At 41.1% G+C, this 17,317-nt stretch overlaps 1 protein-coding gene across 3 annotated transcripts in view; it reads left to right on the plus strand.

The window, feature by feature from the left end:
- LOC126299177 (UNC93-like protein) overlaps nt 1-8,659 on the plus strand; it is a 400,303-nt gene extending 391,644 nt beyond the window's left edge. For all 3 annotated transcript variants that reach the window (XM_049990944.1, XM_049990943.1, XM_049990945.1), the window contains one exon: nt 8,205-8,659. In XM_049990944.1, the coding sequence (XP_049846901.1) occupies nt 8,205-8,425 (221 nt within the window). In that variant the 3' untranslated portion in view covers nt 8,426-8,659. The remainder of the gene's footprint in view (nt 1-8,204) is intronic.
- The last annotated feature ends 8,658 nt before the right edge of the window (nt 8,660-17,317 follow it).

Below are 17,317 nucleotides of genomic sequence, written 5' to 3' on the forward strand. Positions count from 1 at the left end.
TAAAGACATTATGAATTAAGTCCAAAAAGCTGCTTCCTTTTTTTGAGATGTTTGTTTAATCACGACAGGCCTGTTTCAGCACTATTGCCATCATCAGGCGATCTGAAAATAATGTTTTTATTACATATTATTTTCCAGAGCAGACGGTAGCCTACTTGTCATATATGAGATTGACAACCATACATTTATGGAATTCTTAACTTACCTATAACATCGATGGTTCGTCAGTTAAGCGTTTTTCTTACGTCTTTTAAAGTTATTTTATGACGTAGCTTTCATAGGCTATATTTGTTGGAAGTTATAGCCTGAATTTTATTTGTTGTGTGTGACAATTCTTTGTTTGATGTTCAACCAACGATACTATAAGTTTACACTAGAGCAGTTACTTATCGATTTCCCTTAGCTACCGTGTTGTTTATTTTTATCTATGAATATGTTATTGCCTTGGCTTAGCTTATGTCTTTGGTTGTTTATCCGTTTCATGATGGATGATTTGTATAAAGTTTTCTATATAGTGTTTATGTTTTAGATCTAATTGCTCGCTGAATATTTGTTGTGGATATTTGTGTGCATGTGTGTAGATTTCGACCTCTTCCAGAATATTGAGTAAGCGACCTTTAGGTGTTACATGCGAAATTTGGATTGCTTTTTCTACATTGGCTGTGGTATGTTGTTCTATCTGTAGGTGTTGAAAGAAGGTTGATGGGTTGCGTTCAGTGTTTCTAGTCTGTTCTCTGTATCTGATATTAAAGTTCCGGCCTGTCTGACCTATATAGAACTTATCACAATCTTTACAATGAATTTTGTAGATACATGGATTCGAGTGTATTGGTAATTTAACTTTCCTCGATCTAATTTTTAATTTCATTAATCATTTCGATAGAAGAACCGTGCAAATCATCTACGGAACACGTAACTAACCAACCAACTAACTAACCGTATCTATCTTGTTAATATGTCCGAAAAATTAAAATTCGTAATATGATATATGAAAATTGGAGCACTTTTTGAAGGACCCTATAAGAAGCCTCTTCGCTATGAGATAAAACAAAAAAAATGCAGTCCACTCGTGTCTCTATATTCAAAGTACATCGTAGGAAAGAGAAATAAGAACGGGCGCAGGAATAGATAGAAAAATATCTTGGACTAATGAATCACTATACGTCATGGTAAAAGCAAATGGCAGGCCGATAGGCGTCATTGGATGTGGATATGGATGTGGTCAGCACACCGCTTCCCGGCCGTTCTCAGCTTTCGTGATCCAAGTGCTAGCGAAGGCCGACAGCGCTTAACTTTTGTAATCTGACGGCAACCGGTGTTAATACCACAGCAATGCCATTGGCAATGACAGGCTGTGATTATATCGAAAACATGAGGTGATGCGCCCATCTGCCAACACATCGCCGTTAAGGCAGGTGCCTGAATGTATTATCCAGCAGGGATGTTTACAAGGGATGGCGGAACCTGATAGATCTGCTATCGTGTACGCCGGCAAACAATATGTACCTGTTCTTTTCCTAAAAGACAGCCTAACTGTGTGTTTTGCACAGACTAATTTTTGTAAAACTCTTCCTGCATTCCATCGAAGTCTATTTGTGTTCAGCTGACTGTTTTGTTTGTCATCCCTGCATAGTGAACATTGACGCAAGTGTTTTGAGCCTAGCTCACTGCCCAAGCTAGTTGGACCACATGGTGGTTCCGTCGTCTGTGCTGCTGATTTCCTAGACTTGAAACTGAGTGTACCGTCGGATCATGTGAATCCGTTGGTTTATCGATAGCACCCTGCAGGTAGCATGTACTTTTAGCAAGTCAATGACCCACGCCATTGCTCCGAAATGGTCCGATTAGTTTAAAAAACACTCGACTGATCGCGCCTTTGAAACAATTCTGAGCTCTGACCAAACTAGGCGACGTTCTGGCGGACGTTTTAGCGGTCACAGATCAGGTAGGCTCCCCTAAATTTTGAGTGTCTTATGGGGTCCTTACCACTCAAGCGCTGTGCACGGCGGAGGGGAAGGCAGGGGTGAACGATGTCGTGAAAGGGTTTCATATTCGTCACGACCGTCCCTCCACACAACATTTTATAAAAAGGGTTTACATTTTTACATATGTCAGCTTCTAAATTCCACAGTTAACTGTCGTAGAATAAAATTGAATGAAAACTAAAGCGTCTCGAAAATGGCAAGGAATTCTAGAAATTTCTAGACACGTTTAAGGTGCTTAAGTAAGGGGCTGGCCAAGTGGATCAGATTTGGACCTGACAGGTAACATTTCAGCCGGCTATAAGCGTAATTTCAAGGCTGATAGTACCGACAGTCAACAAAACATCTAACATGATTCGTGAGACCACAGGATGAACTGGCAAACCGCAGTAAGTTATCTGTAGATATAAAGAAAAGAGTTTAAAAACAAACGGACTGCATTTCTCAAATGTAGGCAGAAACAAATGAGGGAAACAGCAATTTCCAATTTAGCACTTGTATAACGATAGACAGCAGACCCCTGTTCATAATCGTAGTGCTTACTAGTGAGTGAACACATCAATTTTATATCATATAAATTATCAAATTGTCTGGGTTGTGTGAGTTTGTAGCTTTTAATTTTCTTAAATCAAAGGTACCTTTCAAATTTTCTAAAGAATGCCTTTCCAGTGTTACATGAGGGTGGTCAAAATATAGAAAAGCTAAAAACCCAAAACTTACCCATGCCTAGCACAGTGTAGGTAAACCGTTGCTATTCAAAACAGCGCCGGCCGTGGTGGTCTCGCGGTTCTAGGCGCTCAGTCCGGAACCGTGCGACTGCTACGGTCGCAGGTTCGAATCCTGCCTCGGGCATGGATGTGTGTGATGTCCTTAGGTTAGTTAGGTTTAATTAGTTCTAAGTTCTAGGCGACTGATGACCACAGATGTTAAGTCGCACAGTACTCAGAGCCATTTGAACCATTTTTTTCAAAACAGCTTCCACTCATCTCGGAATGGATTAATACAGGTCATGTATGGTTTTCAAGGGACTCTTATACCATTCGTCTTGCAAAATATTAGCAAATGGAGGTAACAGTGATGGAGGTGACTAGCGATAACGCAACGTTCTCTCCAAAGTAGGCCGCAAAGGCTCAGTAATATTGAGATTATGTGGCTGTCGTGGCCACAAGAGATACGACGCGACAATTCATCCACGTGATCAAAAAACAAGCCATAGAAGACCCGAGTTGTATGAATATGCGCCGTGTCGTATTGGAGCACAGTATCATCATTGAGGAAGGGACAGTGTACCATGGAACAAAAGGAGCACATAATCATTGGCAGTAACGCGACTTTGGAGCGTAACCACGGTGTCTGTCGAATACCATGATATCGCTACCCTAATTATCACCGAACCCCCGCCATATTTCAATCTTGGGACGAAAACGCCGCTAAGAGCTGGAAACAGTGTGCAACAAGACTCATAAGACCAAATTAATTTCTTCCATTTCTCCTGTTATGGGCATTTGCATCATTGATGACTTGCTTTCGAATTGCGGCTCGCCTTGCTATTCACTGCTTATGGAGCTCTCTTCCTGTTGTTTTGGTGATACAGGGTTCGCGAGTGCGGCATTCAGTTCTGTAGTGACTTTTTTAGCTGTCGTTTTCTTATTTTTCATCACAGTCCTCCTCAATAACCGCGTGTCACGGTCACATCGTACGAACACCAACAGTCTGCTCGACAAATGTACTCACAACTACACAGAAGACTGTTCCGATCACGAATGACATGTGCAACGTGGACATTGCACAGACGTCGTTCTGACCAAATACACGGCCCAACACGCAAGGTTGGCTAGAGTCTCCATTCATTTTGAAGCATAGGTCTGTCGCGGAGGTTATTAGCGAAAACGCAACCTTCTCTCCTGAAATACAATTTCTTGAACATTATGCTAAAACAATGTACTAAGCACTGATGTAAACAAATGAGTATATTTAATATTATTATTATTTTCGATTATTTCCTTTTGAGAGAGCAATTGAACTTGAGTAGTTATGATTTCTTCTTGTTTCTTCGTTCTTCCCAAATTCTCTTCGTACATTCACTGTGTTCTCTCTTACGTTCTTCCCACCATCTTTTTCCCTTTCTGTTCTCCTTATGTTCTTGTTTAAGTGTGTGTTTCTGTATGTTGTTTCTAAACTGTTCTCTATTGTTTATGTTGTCTTGTGTGATCTCCAGTTCTTTAAATGTCTTCTTCTACTTCAGTGATCCACTTTGTCTTGTTTTCGCTCTTGTTTAGTATCTCGAAGATTTTTCTTGTGAGCCTGCTTTTAGTCATCTCGCTGATATGTCCATAAAATTTCATCCTTCTCTTTCTAATGGTGTCTGTTATTGTTTTTATGTCTTTGTAAATCTCTCTAGTTGGCCTCTTCATCCAAATTCCTTCCCGAAACACTGGTCTAAATCTACAGTTATTCTCCGCAAGCCACCCAACGGTGTGTGGCAGAGAGCACTTTACGTGCCACTGTCATTACTTCCCTTGCCTGTTCCAGTCGCGTATGGTTCGCAGGAAGAACGACTGCCGGAAAGCCTCCGTGCGCGTTCGAATCTCTCTAATTTTACATTAGTGATCTCCTCGGGAGGTATAAGTAGGGGGAAGCAATATATTCGATACCTCATCCAGGAACGCACCCTCTCGAAACTTGGACAGCAAGCTACATCGCGATGCAGGGCGCCTCTCTTGCGGAGTCTGCCACTTGAGTTTGCTAAACATCTCCGTGACGCTATCATGCTTACCAGATTCTAAGGACTCTCCCAATGAATCTCAACCTGGTACCCTCCTTACCAACAATTAATTTAATATGATCATTCCACTTCAAATCGTTCCGCACGCATACTCCCAGATATTTTACAGAAGTAACTGCTACCAGTGTTTGTTCCGCTATCATATAATCATAAAATAAAGGATCCTCCTTTCTATGTATTCGCAGTACATTACACTTGTCTATGTTAGGTGTCAGCTGCACTCCCTGCACCAAGTGCCTATCCGCTGCAGATCTTCCTGCATCTCGCTGCAATATTCTAACGCTGCAACTTCTCTGTATACTACAGCATCATCCGCGAAAAGCCGCATGGAACTTTCGACACTATCTACTAGGTCATATATTTTCCTCAGAATTTTTCTTTCCTCCTTTTCAGTCTCTCTGATCTTAGTATGACCATGAATCACTGTAGTTTCTGCAGCATTAAGTGCTTCTGGTTGGACTACCGTGTTATAATGCCTTAGTTTCGCATTGACAGAAGTATATTTCTTATTATATTGATTCCAAGCGAGCTTAGATGCTTTTTTTAATCTGGAGATTCTGTCTTTATTGGCTACTGAGTTCAGTCCTGATGGTTGGATTATCTCTCCCAGATGTCTAAAGTGGGCAACTTGTGCCACTTTCCCGTGTTGAGTAGTAATGGGGAGATTTAAATGGCTCTGAGCACTATGGGACTCAACTGCTGTGGTCATCAGTCCCCTAGAACTTAGAACTACTTAAACCTAACTAACCTAAGGACATCACACACATCCATGCCCGAGGCAGGATTCGAACCTGCGACCGTAGCAGTCGCACGGTTCCGGACTGCACGCCTAGAACCGCGAGACCACCGCGGCCGGCAAAGGGGAGATTGTCTGCAGGGTTGTTTTCCATATACTGTATTTTCTCATACGAGATTTGTAGCCCAGTTTTCTGTGAGATTTAGTGTAGTTTTTCCAATGCAGCTTTGGCTTCCACTCTATTGTTTGTTAGAATGGCAAGATAGTCCGCGAAAGCCAGGCACTTCCCCCTAATTCTCTGCTCTTTTTTAATCTTCCAAACCTCTGTAGAAATAACATCACTGATCAGAATGATGTCAAATTGCAACGGAATATTATCAAATAAGGGGGAAAACGTATGGCAGAAGAAAAATAGACAGTTACAAAATTTAGTAATAGATGGCGCTCGAAATATCATAATTTAATAGTGGGTGACTACAAATGACAAATGAATCAAACAACAATGCCTAAGGGATACCTTTGGCGTTAAACAAACAGTACTGCTCAGTGTGCATGTGTGTACAGGTGTGATACTGTTAGTTACGTAAGCCCATCCTCCATGGCAAGGTTATATTACATCGGATGGGAAAAATCGGTTTTTAATTGTCCTGAGGCCAAACACCGTATAAGAAACATCACTAACATCGGTTTTTAATTGTCCTGAGGCCGAAAACCGCATAAAAAGCACCATTCAAAATCAAAGCGGATCATTAATTACCTTGTCACTGGCGCAAAACATGTTCAATATGCTGTCCACGGTTTTCTGCATTCAGTTCAAATCGAGAAACAGCATTTTCCACTACTGATCGAAGTGTTTCCGAGGTCACGCTCAGAATGTGTTGCGCAATGCGTGCCTTCAGCGCTGCTAAGTTTGCAATCGTAACACTGAACACAACTTTTTCAGATAGCCCCACAGCCATGAGTCACACGGATTAAGATCAGGTGATTGGGACGGCCGGGCGGTAGGGAAATGGCGGCTGTAATTCTAACATTTCCGAAATGGCGCTTCAGCAGCTGCTTAACTGAATCTGCAATGTGCGGAGGTGCGACATTTTGCATAAAAATGATCGCATCCACACATATACGCTGTTAGAGAGTTGGAATGACGTGGTTGGGCAAAAGACACTCAGAGTACTTAACAGTGACTAAAGGTAACAGGATCGGAAGCACTTGTCTCTTCGAAAAAATATGGCCCTATGATAAACGATGCCGTAAACCCGCACCACACAGTGGCCTTTTCAGGATGAAGTGGTACTGGTTGATTTGCGTGTGGATTTTCCGTTGCCCGTATTCGACAACTCTGTGTATTGAAATATCCTGTCATATGGAAGTGGGCAATAGTAAAAACTAACTCTAAAAGATAACCATTCACTTAAATTACTTTGCAAGGTAATAAAATACAACATTGGACTTAATTAACTTCAAAACGAACCAGTCGTGATGGGTGCCAAAACTACACTATCTTTGAAAATGTGCATAACTTCAATTCTAATAGTACTACGGTAAATCTTTTCATTAAAGATTTGTATGTACTTGAACTTTAATCACCTGTGAAGCAGGTATTAGTGGCAATAATATTTACACAATTTTGCACTGTAATACTACATTACTATATTTTATAATAAACTAAGGAGGCGCTAGCAAAAGCCTATCTAACTTTTATGGTTTTAGCCACACGCCGTCAGTTGGCTTGCGGAGTATGGATGTAGATGTAGACGTAGAAATAATTAACGTTTTCACTTTCCTATTGATTGATCTTTAAATTTTTGTTCTTAAACTTCCTACCTTAACAATTTCACTTGGAGTAGTCTATAAACAAAGCATCCAAATTTCTCTCACTTTTCATTTTTCTTCTTTTAATTTAAACCAAAAAACACTTTTAAATACTCGAATGCCAGAATTGTTCATTTAAATCAGCATACTCTGTTTCAGTAGCACTTAGATGAGGACCCTGCACCGGTTCGTGATCAGGATTGAAGTTATGGTTTTGAACACGAATTGACGTATTATGTGATTATTATTCAGTTGCTATTTGACGTCATTGTGACTAGTTGTATCATTTCTACAGTGTTTTGAGAGTTTAACTTTAATTATATCAGCCTGTATTAAGAAAATTAAAATTTTAGTGAAATAATTGTGAAATTCATATGCACGTGTTGGACTTTGAAAGTTAGCCTGGCGATATGTTATATTTGTGGGAGGGGGAGTCGGAAGAGACGGTATCAAACGATATCCCCAGCCCCAGCTCCTAGCGTACATCCGTGCGTTACAGCACGGCGCGTTAGAACGGATGGGGTTACTACTCAGTTATACGGAGACAGCTAGCTGCGCTGTTCCCAGCTATGAACTGCAAACAGCATCCGCAACACAAATCCACAGCTGCCCAACACTGTGGCAACACTGTTGCTATACAAATCTAAACAAGATAGCGTTACGTGATTGCTCGTTGAAGTGGCAGCGCCAAGCCCGTTTCAGCTGTCAGGGATCTCCTCTTGACATATCGGCAATGGGCAGCCGTCTCTAATTGGCCACGATCGTGTAGCACAATACTCTCTTCCGTTTTGCTTAATATCATGTGAAGTTAGACATAATACATTCTATAAAACACAATGAAATGTAAATTGATATCTTATTGGCTAATTAAACTGTTTTGTTTCCACAGCACTGTACGCCATAGTGTTCCCTGGCAACGAAGATGCCGCTTACAGTAACTTCCGACTGTGGCAGTCCATTGGGTTTGTGGTTGCCTTCTCCTACAGCCACTATCTGTGCATCGCAGCCAAAATTTATGTCATTATGGCCCTGCTCGTGGTTGGTGTGGCTGCATGGATGGGACTTGAGTTTTGTGTTCTGAGGAAATCGATTCTGCCCGGCAAAGTTTGAAAGGAAGCGATGTTACAAGATACATCGCGGTGCAGTGTCTCTTGGCTATCAGCCTGCTGCCCTTCTGGACAGCTGATAGGTTCTGTGAACAGAAATTTGTGACCTACATTCTTGTTCCAGAAATAATCCGATCCATCTCAGAAAGAACATTTGAAATAAAATTAGTAGAAAACTTGGGCATTATTTCTGAAAATAAAAATAAAGATTCGTCCGTGTAGATTCACAAACAGATAATGCTGTTTTATTCTACAGGAAAAACTTATTTAAGAAATAATCATCGTTACTTATTTTAACTAATCTTCTCAGGTTTCCTTAGTATTAGCAGTATCTATGCACTTTTTTGATATTGTAATCTAAATATGCAAGTACGATTGTTGTTCTTTCTTCATGGCAATGTTCCTAAATGTTTTAACGCATTTAATGTATATTTTTCGGTGAAAGTTTCGTAAAGGAAATTTTCTTCTACTTGTTTTATAGGGTTTATGATTTTAATTTTTTGATAAATACAACTACAAAAACATGAATATCTATTATTTAAACAATGCACTTTTTTAGTCTTTTAAGTTCACTCACCTTTAACGCACGGTGAAACTACAATAATTGGTGTTTTTACAACAGGCAATCTATGAAGATAGTTCAGCTCGTCCTCCACGAAGATACTGTAATTGTAATAGCGAAATGTTGTATGAATATGGAGTTTTCATTGGAGAATGGTGAATGAAAGCAATGGAGATGTAACCATAACAATAGGCAGAGCTACATTACCCGAGTTAGTAAACTGTGCCATATATTCTACTCGAAATTCAACGCAATTGTCTCTGGTATAAATGGCATGTACTAAATGCACTCTTCTCGTTCTTTCGGGTAGTTGTCACTGCTATTTATAAAAACTTCGTGGTAGGTGTCGATGTGACATTCAAGGTAAATCTCATTTGCAAAGGGTTTTATCACTCTCTTGTGTAAGAATGCATGTTGACTTTAAAGTCCTCTGTAATATACCACACAGATAGATAGAGAATGCTGTTCAGAATTACGCAGAGCTGACGTGTTGCTTCACATATCGCTCAAGTACTTCTACACTTTCCGGATACACTTAGTTTAGTCAGATTAATTCGTTCTCTGAATTTGAAAATAGAAAGTGATACGCTTTTTCATTACAACACAATATGTGAAGAAGAGTTTTTCCTGCGGTTTCCATGTACATGCATCATGAGACTACTACATTGCGAACTGTGGAGCGTCTTAGTGATAGCTACTATCTGCCCCAGACTGTGCGCCCCGGTAGGAACTCTATCTTCCCATGTTCTAGTGATGCCTGCGCTAGAAGTACAACGCAGTCAGTAGCATAGTTGCACTCACCTTAAATGCTGGATATCTAAATTTGTGTGAGTGGGTTTGACGAAAATAACGTCATTTTCCTTCCAAAGATTTCCGTTTCAGTTTCCTGAGAATTTTTGTCACCGTTTCGTAAAGACTGTACTACACTTTTACGACGCTAGCAGTACATTTCTGAATACATTCGAAGTTCACTGTCAAGCATATTTGTCACAGACTGTAAATCTTGGGGCAGTAGTCTATAATTAGTTGCAATAACGTCTTTCTGTGGTTTCTGGTAGAGATGCTAATAACTTTTCCGGAAGCCTTCCAAAAAATCTAAGTCCATTCTATTCCCCTTCACCACTGCTGACTTCACCTATTTGTTACTTTTCATATTGATTTACGCTATTACCCTAGATATTTAAATGATAGGACATGTTTTAGGTGATTATCACTGATCATGTGATCGACTGCTATGGGGTTCTTTTACTCTGTTGTGGACACTATCTATTCCCATTTAAAGAGAGTTGATAAACCTGTAGGCAACCCTATCTGCCGCTGTGTCTGTCATCATATTCCCGACGCCAGTTCAAAAAATTTCCAAAATATTCTTAATTTCACGCCAATGGTGTGTTGGGGTGAAATGCGAATAGCGTCCCTGCACACACCTGTGTTTAATGTGTAACTGCCGGAAGTTTCATTGTTGTGTGTCTATAGTTACTGTTCAGTGCTGTATTGAACGTTCTGTCTCTCAGTTTGCGAATTTCGAGACGGCAAAGCTAGAAGAGGAACGCCTCTGCATCAAATTTTAACTTCAGTGTCGGAAGCAGCAGACCAGCCGTCCAAACAACACCTAAACGCCAAGGCCCAACCGGAAGTCACTTCCCATTAAACGACACAGCACAGGTTCCGTGCACCTAAGCGGGACGTGGCGCCATACCCACGTACTCCAACTCGCAGAAACTGGAACACAAACAGAGCGCAGAAGACACGGCAAACACCAACCAAACATCAATCAATATACCTCAAGAAATTGATAAACAAAATACACAAACCAATTACTGTTGAGTGAGTGCATTCAATAAGTGCATTTATATAAGGAAGTACATATAAATGACTAGCTTTACAAATACAAGTTTTACTAATAACAGAATAAGTGGTTGCATTTTTTTTTTTCCCAGCAATATACCCGTGACGTCGCTTGATGGCAATAACCCAAAATCACACGCATGCCTGCGTGTTACTTTGCCTTTTAACTTTTAATAGTCGACAACCAGCGGATTTCAAAGCAAATAGTAACTGCTGGTCTGAATACAGTCACACAGACTCTGCTGGCTGCTCTTACGTCGACAATACGGACATTAGAACCAACCGACCAATAAATACACTCTCGGCAACGCAAATCGTTTGACGAAAGGAAGGCACCAAAACCTCTTACACATACGATGGAGAGCATTGTTCGAGATGGTCTCGAGGGACGAGTCTCTCCGAGAAAACGGGCTCCAAAGCAATGCGACGAGCAGCACCCGACAGGCCCACCACAAACTCGCGACCGTCTTACAAGGTAGACCGGCCGCGCCATCGCTAGCCGCGCCCGTGTGTTTGCTGCGTCGTCCCCTCAGGCACGTCCCAGCGCCTAGTAGCAAGTCCTACGACCAACCTCACTACCGCAAATACCCACCGGCAGCCCACAACAGGGGCAAAGATCGTAGTACAGCCGGGTAATCGACAGTCTTGCCAAAGAGCTGGGGTGCCAGAAAAGGCGCACCACGGCTCAGTGTCGAATACCTTTCGGATAATCTGCGAAAGTGGCATCTACTAGCATATACTAGACATTACACCTGTCTACATTGAGATTCAATTGCCATTCCCTTAAAAAATGGTTCAAATGGCTCTGAGCACTATGGGACTAAACATCTATGGTCATCAGTCCCCTAGAACTTAGAACTACTTAAACCTAACTAACCTAAGGACAGCACACAACACCCAGCCATCACGAGGCAGAGAAAATCCCTGACCCCGCCGGGAATCGAACCCGGGAACCCGGGCGTGGGAAGCGAGAACGCTACCGCACGACCACGAGATGCGGGCGCCATTCCATTCACCATGCGTCAATTCGCTGTAGATCCTCCTGCATTTCAGTACAATTTTCCATTGTTAACACCTCTCGATACACCACAGCATCATCCGCAAAAAGCCTCAGTGAACTTCCGATGTCATCCACAAGGTCATTTATGTATTTTGTGAATAGCAACGGTCCTACGACACTCCCCTGCTGCACACCTGAAATTACTCTTACTTCGGAAGACTTCTCTCCATTGAGAACAACATGCTGCGTTCTGTCACCTAGGAACTCTTCAATCCAATCACATTTGGTCTGATAGTCCATAGTTATGAGGACATCTTCGCTGTATTAACCATACTTTATCAAAATATGGTCTCTACTTAGTCGTGGAACCCACATTTGCGCTCTTGCGGCGAAATTATTCACATCGTTCAACCATTTCCATTGTATAACAGATTGACGTACCGTATGGAAGATTGTACCATAGTGTTGCGAATTACAGCAATAATAGATTCCAAGACTCGGCGTGAGAGTAGACTGTTGCGACGCTGCAGATTATTACCACGTGTCACTCGTCTGAAAAATAAACTTAGTCTACGTTTACGCAAATACCTTAGATGATAGGAAATTGTCTCCCCATGGGGTCTATCACCCTGTGTCGGATAGTGGAAAAATGGTATAAAGGTAGACAGATAAAAGCCACAAACCATCCCTTGCCTCCCCACAATATCAGAAAATTCTCTACGTGGTACTGTTTTCTCACATGAGTCCCTCAATGTGAAAATGCTGTCAGTATCCAAGCGCACAAAATTATAAATTTTTCTCTTTCCAGTTTGACTCGAAATATCACGTTATGCAACTATTGGACTGTTATTTCCCTTGGAGGGGGCACAGGTTCTTTCAGATGTGTATCAATAGACACACACACACACACACACACACACACACACACACACACACACACACACACACACACACACACTTCATTAACTGTGAGTGCCTTGGATGATTCGAGTATTCACTGAAAATGTGCTATCCGTCGAGAGGTATAACGTCCTCATGTCCAACCTGAGCGACAGAAGGCAGCGACCTTGCTGTATCCCTGTAACTCTGTTACTGTATTATGTCTTGCAGGCCCTCAAAACAAACTGTGAGGCAGTTTTAATAATGTAGGAAAGAGGGTTAGAGCACAGAGGTAGTGTAGGTAAGCAACCAACACTGTACATTAAAGGGCAATTATATTATAGGCATAGCCAGAATGGAGGAAAATTCGAACGGTAGTTGAGATCAGTAGGTTCTACCTCAATGTTCTACATTGTTATGCTTGTTTCGACAAACTGATCACTTGGTCTAGCCTTCTTATGTAAACAAATCACTCCCTTATGCTGTTTTGTTTAATTTATGATCGTTTGTCTTTATCCTTATATTAATGGCCATAATTTATGACCCACAATGGTCACCGTCTTCCTACTCTTTCCCTGTCCCTCTAGTCCAGATCGGTGACATATAAACGGATTTGTGGACTCAGTTAAATTATAGTAATTAATATATCATATAAAAACGACTTCATGATTGCCCAGACATTATTAAATTACAGTGGATGAATGAAATCTCAGTTATATATAGCACTCATCCACAAGCACAGTGCTAATGTAGGCACAGAGTGACGCGACGCAGTGGTCAGCACGCTGGACTCGCATTCGAGAGGGCGATGGTTCAAACCCATGTCTGGCCATCTGGATTTAGATTTTCCATGATTTATCTAAACCGCTTTAGGTAAATGCTGGGATGATTCCTTTGAAAGAACACGGCCCATTTCCTTCCCTATCCTTACACCATCCGAGCTTGTACTCCATCTGTAATGATTTCGCTGTCAATGGGAAGTTAAATACTATGTTCCTTCATTCCCAATGTAGAATAACAACTTCTTAAATAAAACATACAGAACTCGTTCTCAGAGTATCAGTGTGTTAACATATTTCAGAGTGCAGTTACTGTAATTTATGGCCCAAAAATGGTCTATATACTATGTCACTATAAGGCTGCCCTTAAGGGGTCTTACCCTAGGGAACTGTATTAGACTTGTAAATAACAGCAGAAAATTAAAAAAAAGAAATCCAAGTAATGCATTTCTACAGAAGGAATGTACACACAATGCAGGTCACTCACAAGACATCGCTAAATTACCCTAATTAAACAGATTCCCATTCTTGTGCCGCTACCACCACCGTTACGATAGGACATGAACAGTAATAACGTTGTTATTATAAAGAAGCAAAACTGCGAGAGGATATTTTCTGTGGGTTGATCCATCCATGCTGTGCTGACGCCACCAGTATACACATCACTTGTGCAGGGTCAGACTTCCACTGCTAACGCCATTCTGTCTCTGCTATTTATGGAAGAAGTTGCTTCCAGCTTAGTGATGTTCAATGTACAATTTACATACAATGTCTCATCTAAAGAATCCAAACGCCTACTAATGGACATTAATATAGCATTCCATTGAGGAAAGACAACAGTTTTTGGAGACAATCCTCCTGTTTATACAAACTATTATATAGGGTGTTACAAAAAGGTACGGCCAAACTTTCAGGAAACATTCCTTCATGTTAGTGCTCATTTTATTACTTCTCTTCAAATCACATTAATCATGGAATGGAAACACACAGCAACAGAACGTACCAGCGTGACTTCAAACACTTTGTTACAGGAAATGTTCAAAATGTCCTCAGTTAGCGACGATACATGCATCAACCCTCTGTCGCATGGAATCCCTGATGCGCTGATGCAGCCCTGGAGAATGGCTTATTGTATCACAGCCGTCCACAATACGAGCACGAAGAGTCTCTACATTTGGTACCGGGGTTGCGTAGACAAGAGCTTTCAAATGTCCCCATAAATGAAAGTCAAGAGGGTTGAGGTCAGGAGAGCGTGGAGGCCATGGAATTGGTCCACCTCTACCAATCCATCGGTCACAGAGTCTGATGTTGAGAAGCGTACGAACGCTTCGATTGAAATGTGCAGGAGCTCCATCGTGCATGAACCGGATGTTGTGTCGTACTCGTAAAGGCACATGTTCTATCAGCACAGGTAGAGTATCCAGTATGAAATCATGATAACGTGCTCCATTGAGTGTAGGTGGAAGAACAAACTAAAATGAGCTCTAACATGGAAATTAAGCGTTTCCGAACACATGTCCACATAACATCTTTTCTTTATTTGTGTGTGAGGAATGTTTCCTCAAAGTTTGGCCATACCTTTTTGTAACACCCTGTATATGTAGCGCCCAGACGCCACCTTATAGTAGCATTTTATATCTGCTCCATTTGCAAGAAAAGACTGATTGCTGGATAACCTCCGTATTAGCTCTAATTTATGGTAATGGCCATTTTGTGAGACATATATGGAAGGAAGTAATATGTTTCACAGAACGTACTCGCTCAGAGCTTCAATAGTAAACGTCTCCGAGATGCACAGCGATTCGCTCTTATTGCATCTACCATAAGAGTAATGCTTATTAAACGATCAAGTAGGTGCAGCACTAGTAATATAGTCTGGGAAAGTCCCAGGCTGCTGAGTAACTGTCAAAAACTCGATCGAATAAGAGTTCTGTAAGATACTTCTTTCGCAGATGAATTACACTCCCTTAAGACTCCGCCAATGAATCTGTTGCAGGCATATGCATTTGCTTTATGTAGTAATTCCACTTTACTTTCTCAGTATCAGCTTGCTGATACTGAGAAAGAGTACTAACAGCATTCAGAATAAATTTGAAGATATCTGAAGGAGTAAACTTGTACACAACAAATCACACTCCACTAACGTAACATCACTAACAAAACGAATCGAGAGAACGGCACTTAATATCGTGACAACCTCCCTAGATATTTCAGCTTATCCACCACTAACCATCTACTGCATTTAGCACATACATTTGACTTTCACAACTAGTAATACAGGGTAATACATCAGTTTATAAGTTATTGTGATAGGGTTTAGGAGTCATGGTATAAGTTGTAAAATAAGACCAACGATGTATGGCGACAAATTATTAAGTTTTTTGACTAGATCTTTCAGTATACAATATCTACATTATTGTACAAGTTTCCCATGAAAATCTTACTCAGTTGTCTTACATTTCTTGGCGCACTCTTCTTATTTACTGTTGTTGTTTTGCAAACAAATTGTTGTTATAAGTTACCTACAGTTTATACCGTCAAGCAGGTGACGTTGACACAATCATATTTCTTCACCACTTCAGCCAGAATCTCAGAATATGTTGACGTACTTATACATGTTATCAAATCTTTAACCAGGTTTTGCAGTGTCAGATTTAAGTACAACAGTTTGAGACTGTTATAACACATGACATGTTATATTTACAACGTAATTGACACCATATTATCAGTATAACCATACTCATTCTCTCTCTCTCTCTCTCTCTCTCTCTCTCTCTCTCTCTCTCTCTCTCTCTCTCTCTCTCTCACACACACACACACACACACACACACACACACACACACACACACACACACACACACACACAAAATGACCTACTTATCATATTGTTGTGACACGCGGATTGTCACCTGTGATACAGTATGCACCTCATGTCTTCACTACTGAATGCTGACTTGTTGCACCGTAAGCGGAGAGGGAGGTGTAAAACTGTCAACACCACCGAGCAGGCATTCTAAGATTCCAAGTAATCAACTGTGAGAGTCACTGACTCTGTACGATACACTTCCTTTGCCCGTCGAAGGGTAGTACCTGTCACTTTCTGGTTTGTGCATGTTTTTGATCTAAGGCCAAAAACTTCCACAATCTCTGACTCACTTGCCTCGTCTTTCATTAGACCGATGATGCTTTTGTTTGAAGGCTTTATGCCATAAGGATTATTGGCTGTATATCCAGAAGTGTCTAATGTGCCGGCGTGACACCTGATTACTTCATAGGAATTGCATACCTTCAACCAATAAATTAAGCTGCTTACGTCTAAATAAAGTAGCTTTGGATCTGTGAAATGAGTTTCTGCAAACTCATAATGGATCTGGCACACGTGGAGTTTGGATGGGTCCAGCATGTACACAGCAACATAAACGGGTTTCGTGAACACCATCAAAGACTTGACTACCTCTAGAGCAACATATTCTTTATTGAAGATGGTAGCCAATTCAAAATTCGGCCTGGCGATATAATCCCTTGCGCCATAACGACCTTCCAAATTGGTAACTAAGTGAATTTTGCGATGATCTGTAACATTCTCCACAATTTTACCGGAAGTTGCGTTTTCCACACCTTTCTAAAAATCTCTTAAATGAACAATTCGCAGAAGCCCTTGCGGCGGCGCGGCTTCTTTCTGGGGCTTATGGTAACGTATTTTCCGAAATCTGGACAGCTACTAAACACGGATTGTTCTTATGCTCTCCACACTATTAAGATTATCGGTGTCTAATCCATTAGACAGGTAGCAGAACTAAAACCGGCAAACTATAACTTCCTTCGGA

The sequence above is a fragment of the Schistocerca gregaria genome, chromosome X, assembly GCF_023897955.1.
Source record: "Schistocerca gregaria isolate iqSchGreg1 chromosome X, iqSchGreg1.2, whole genome shotgun sequence".
NCBI lineage: Eukaryota > Metazoa > Arthropoda > Insecta > Orthoptera > Acrididae > Schistocerca > Schistocerca gregaria.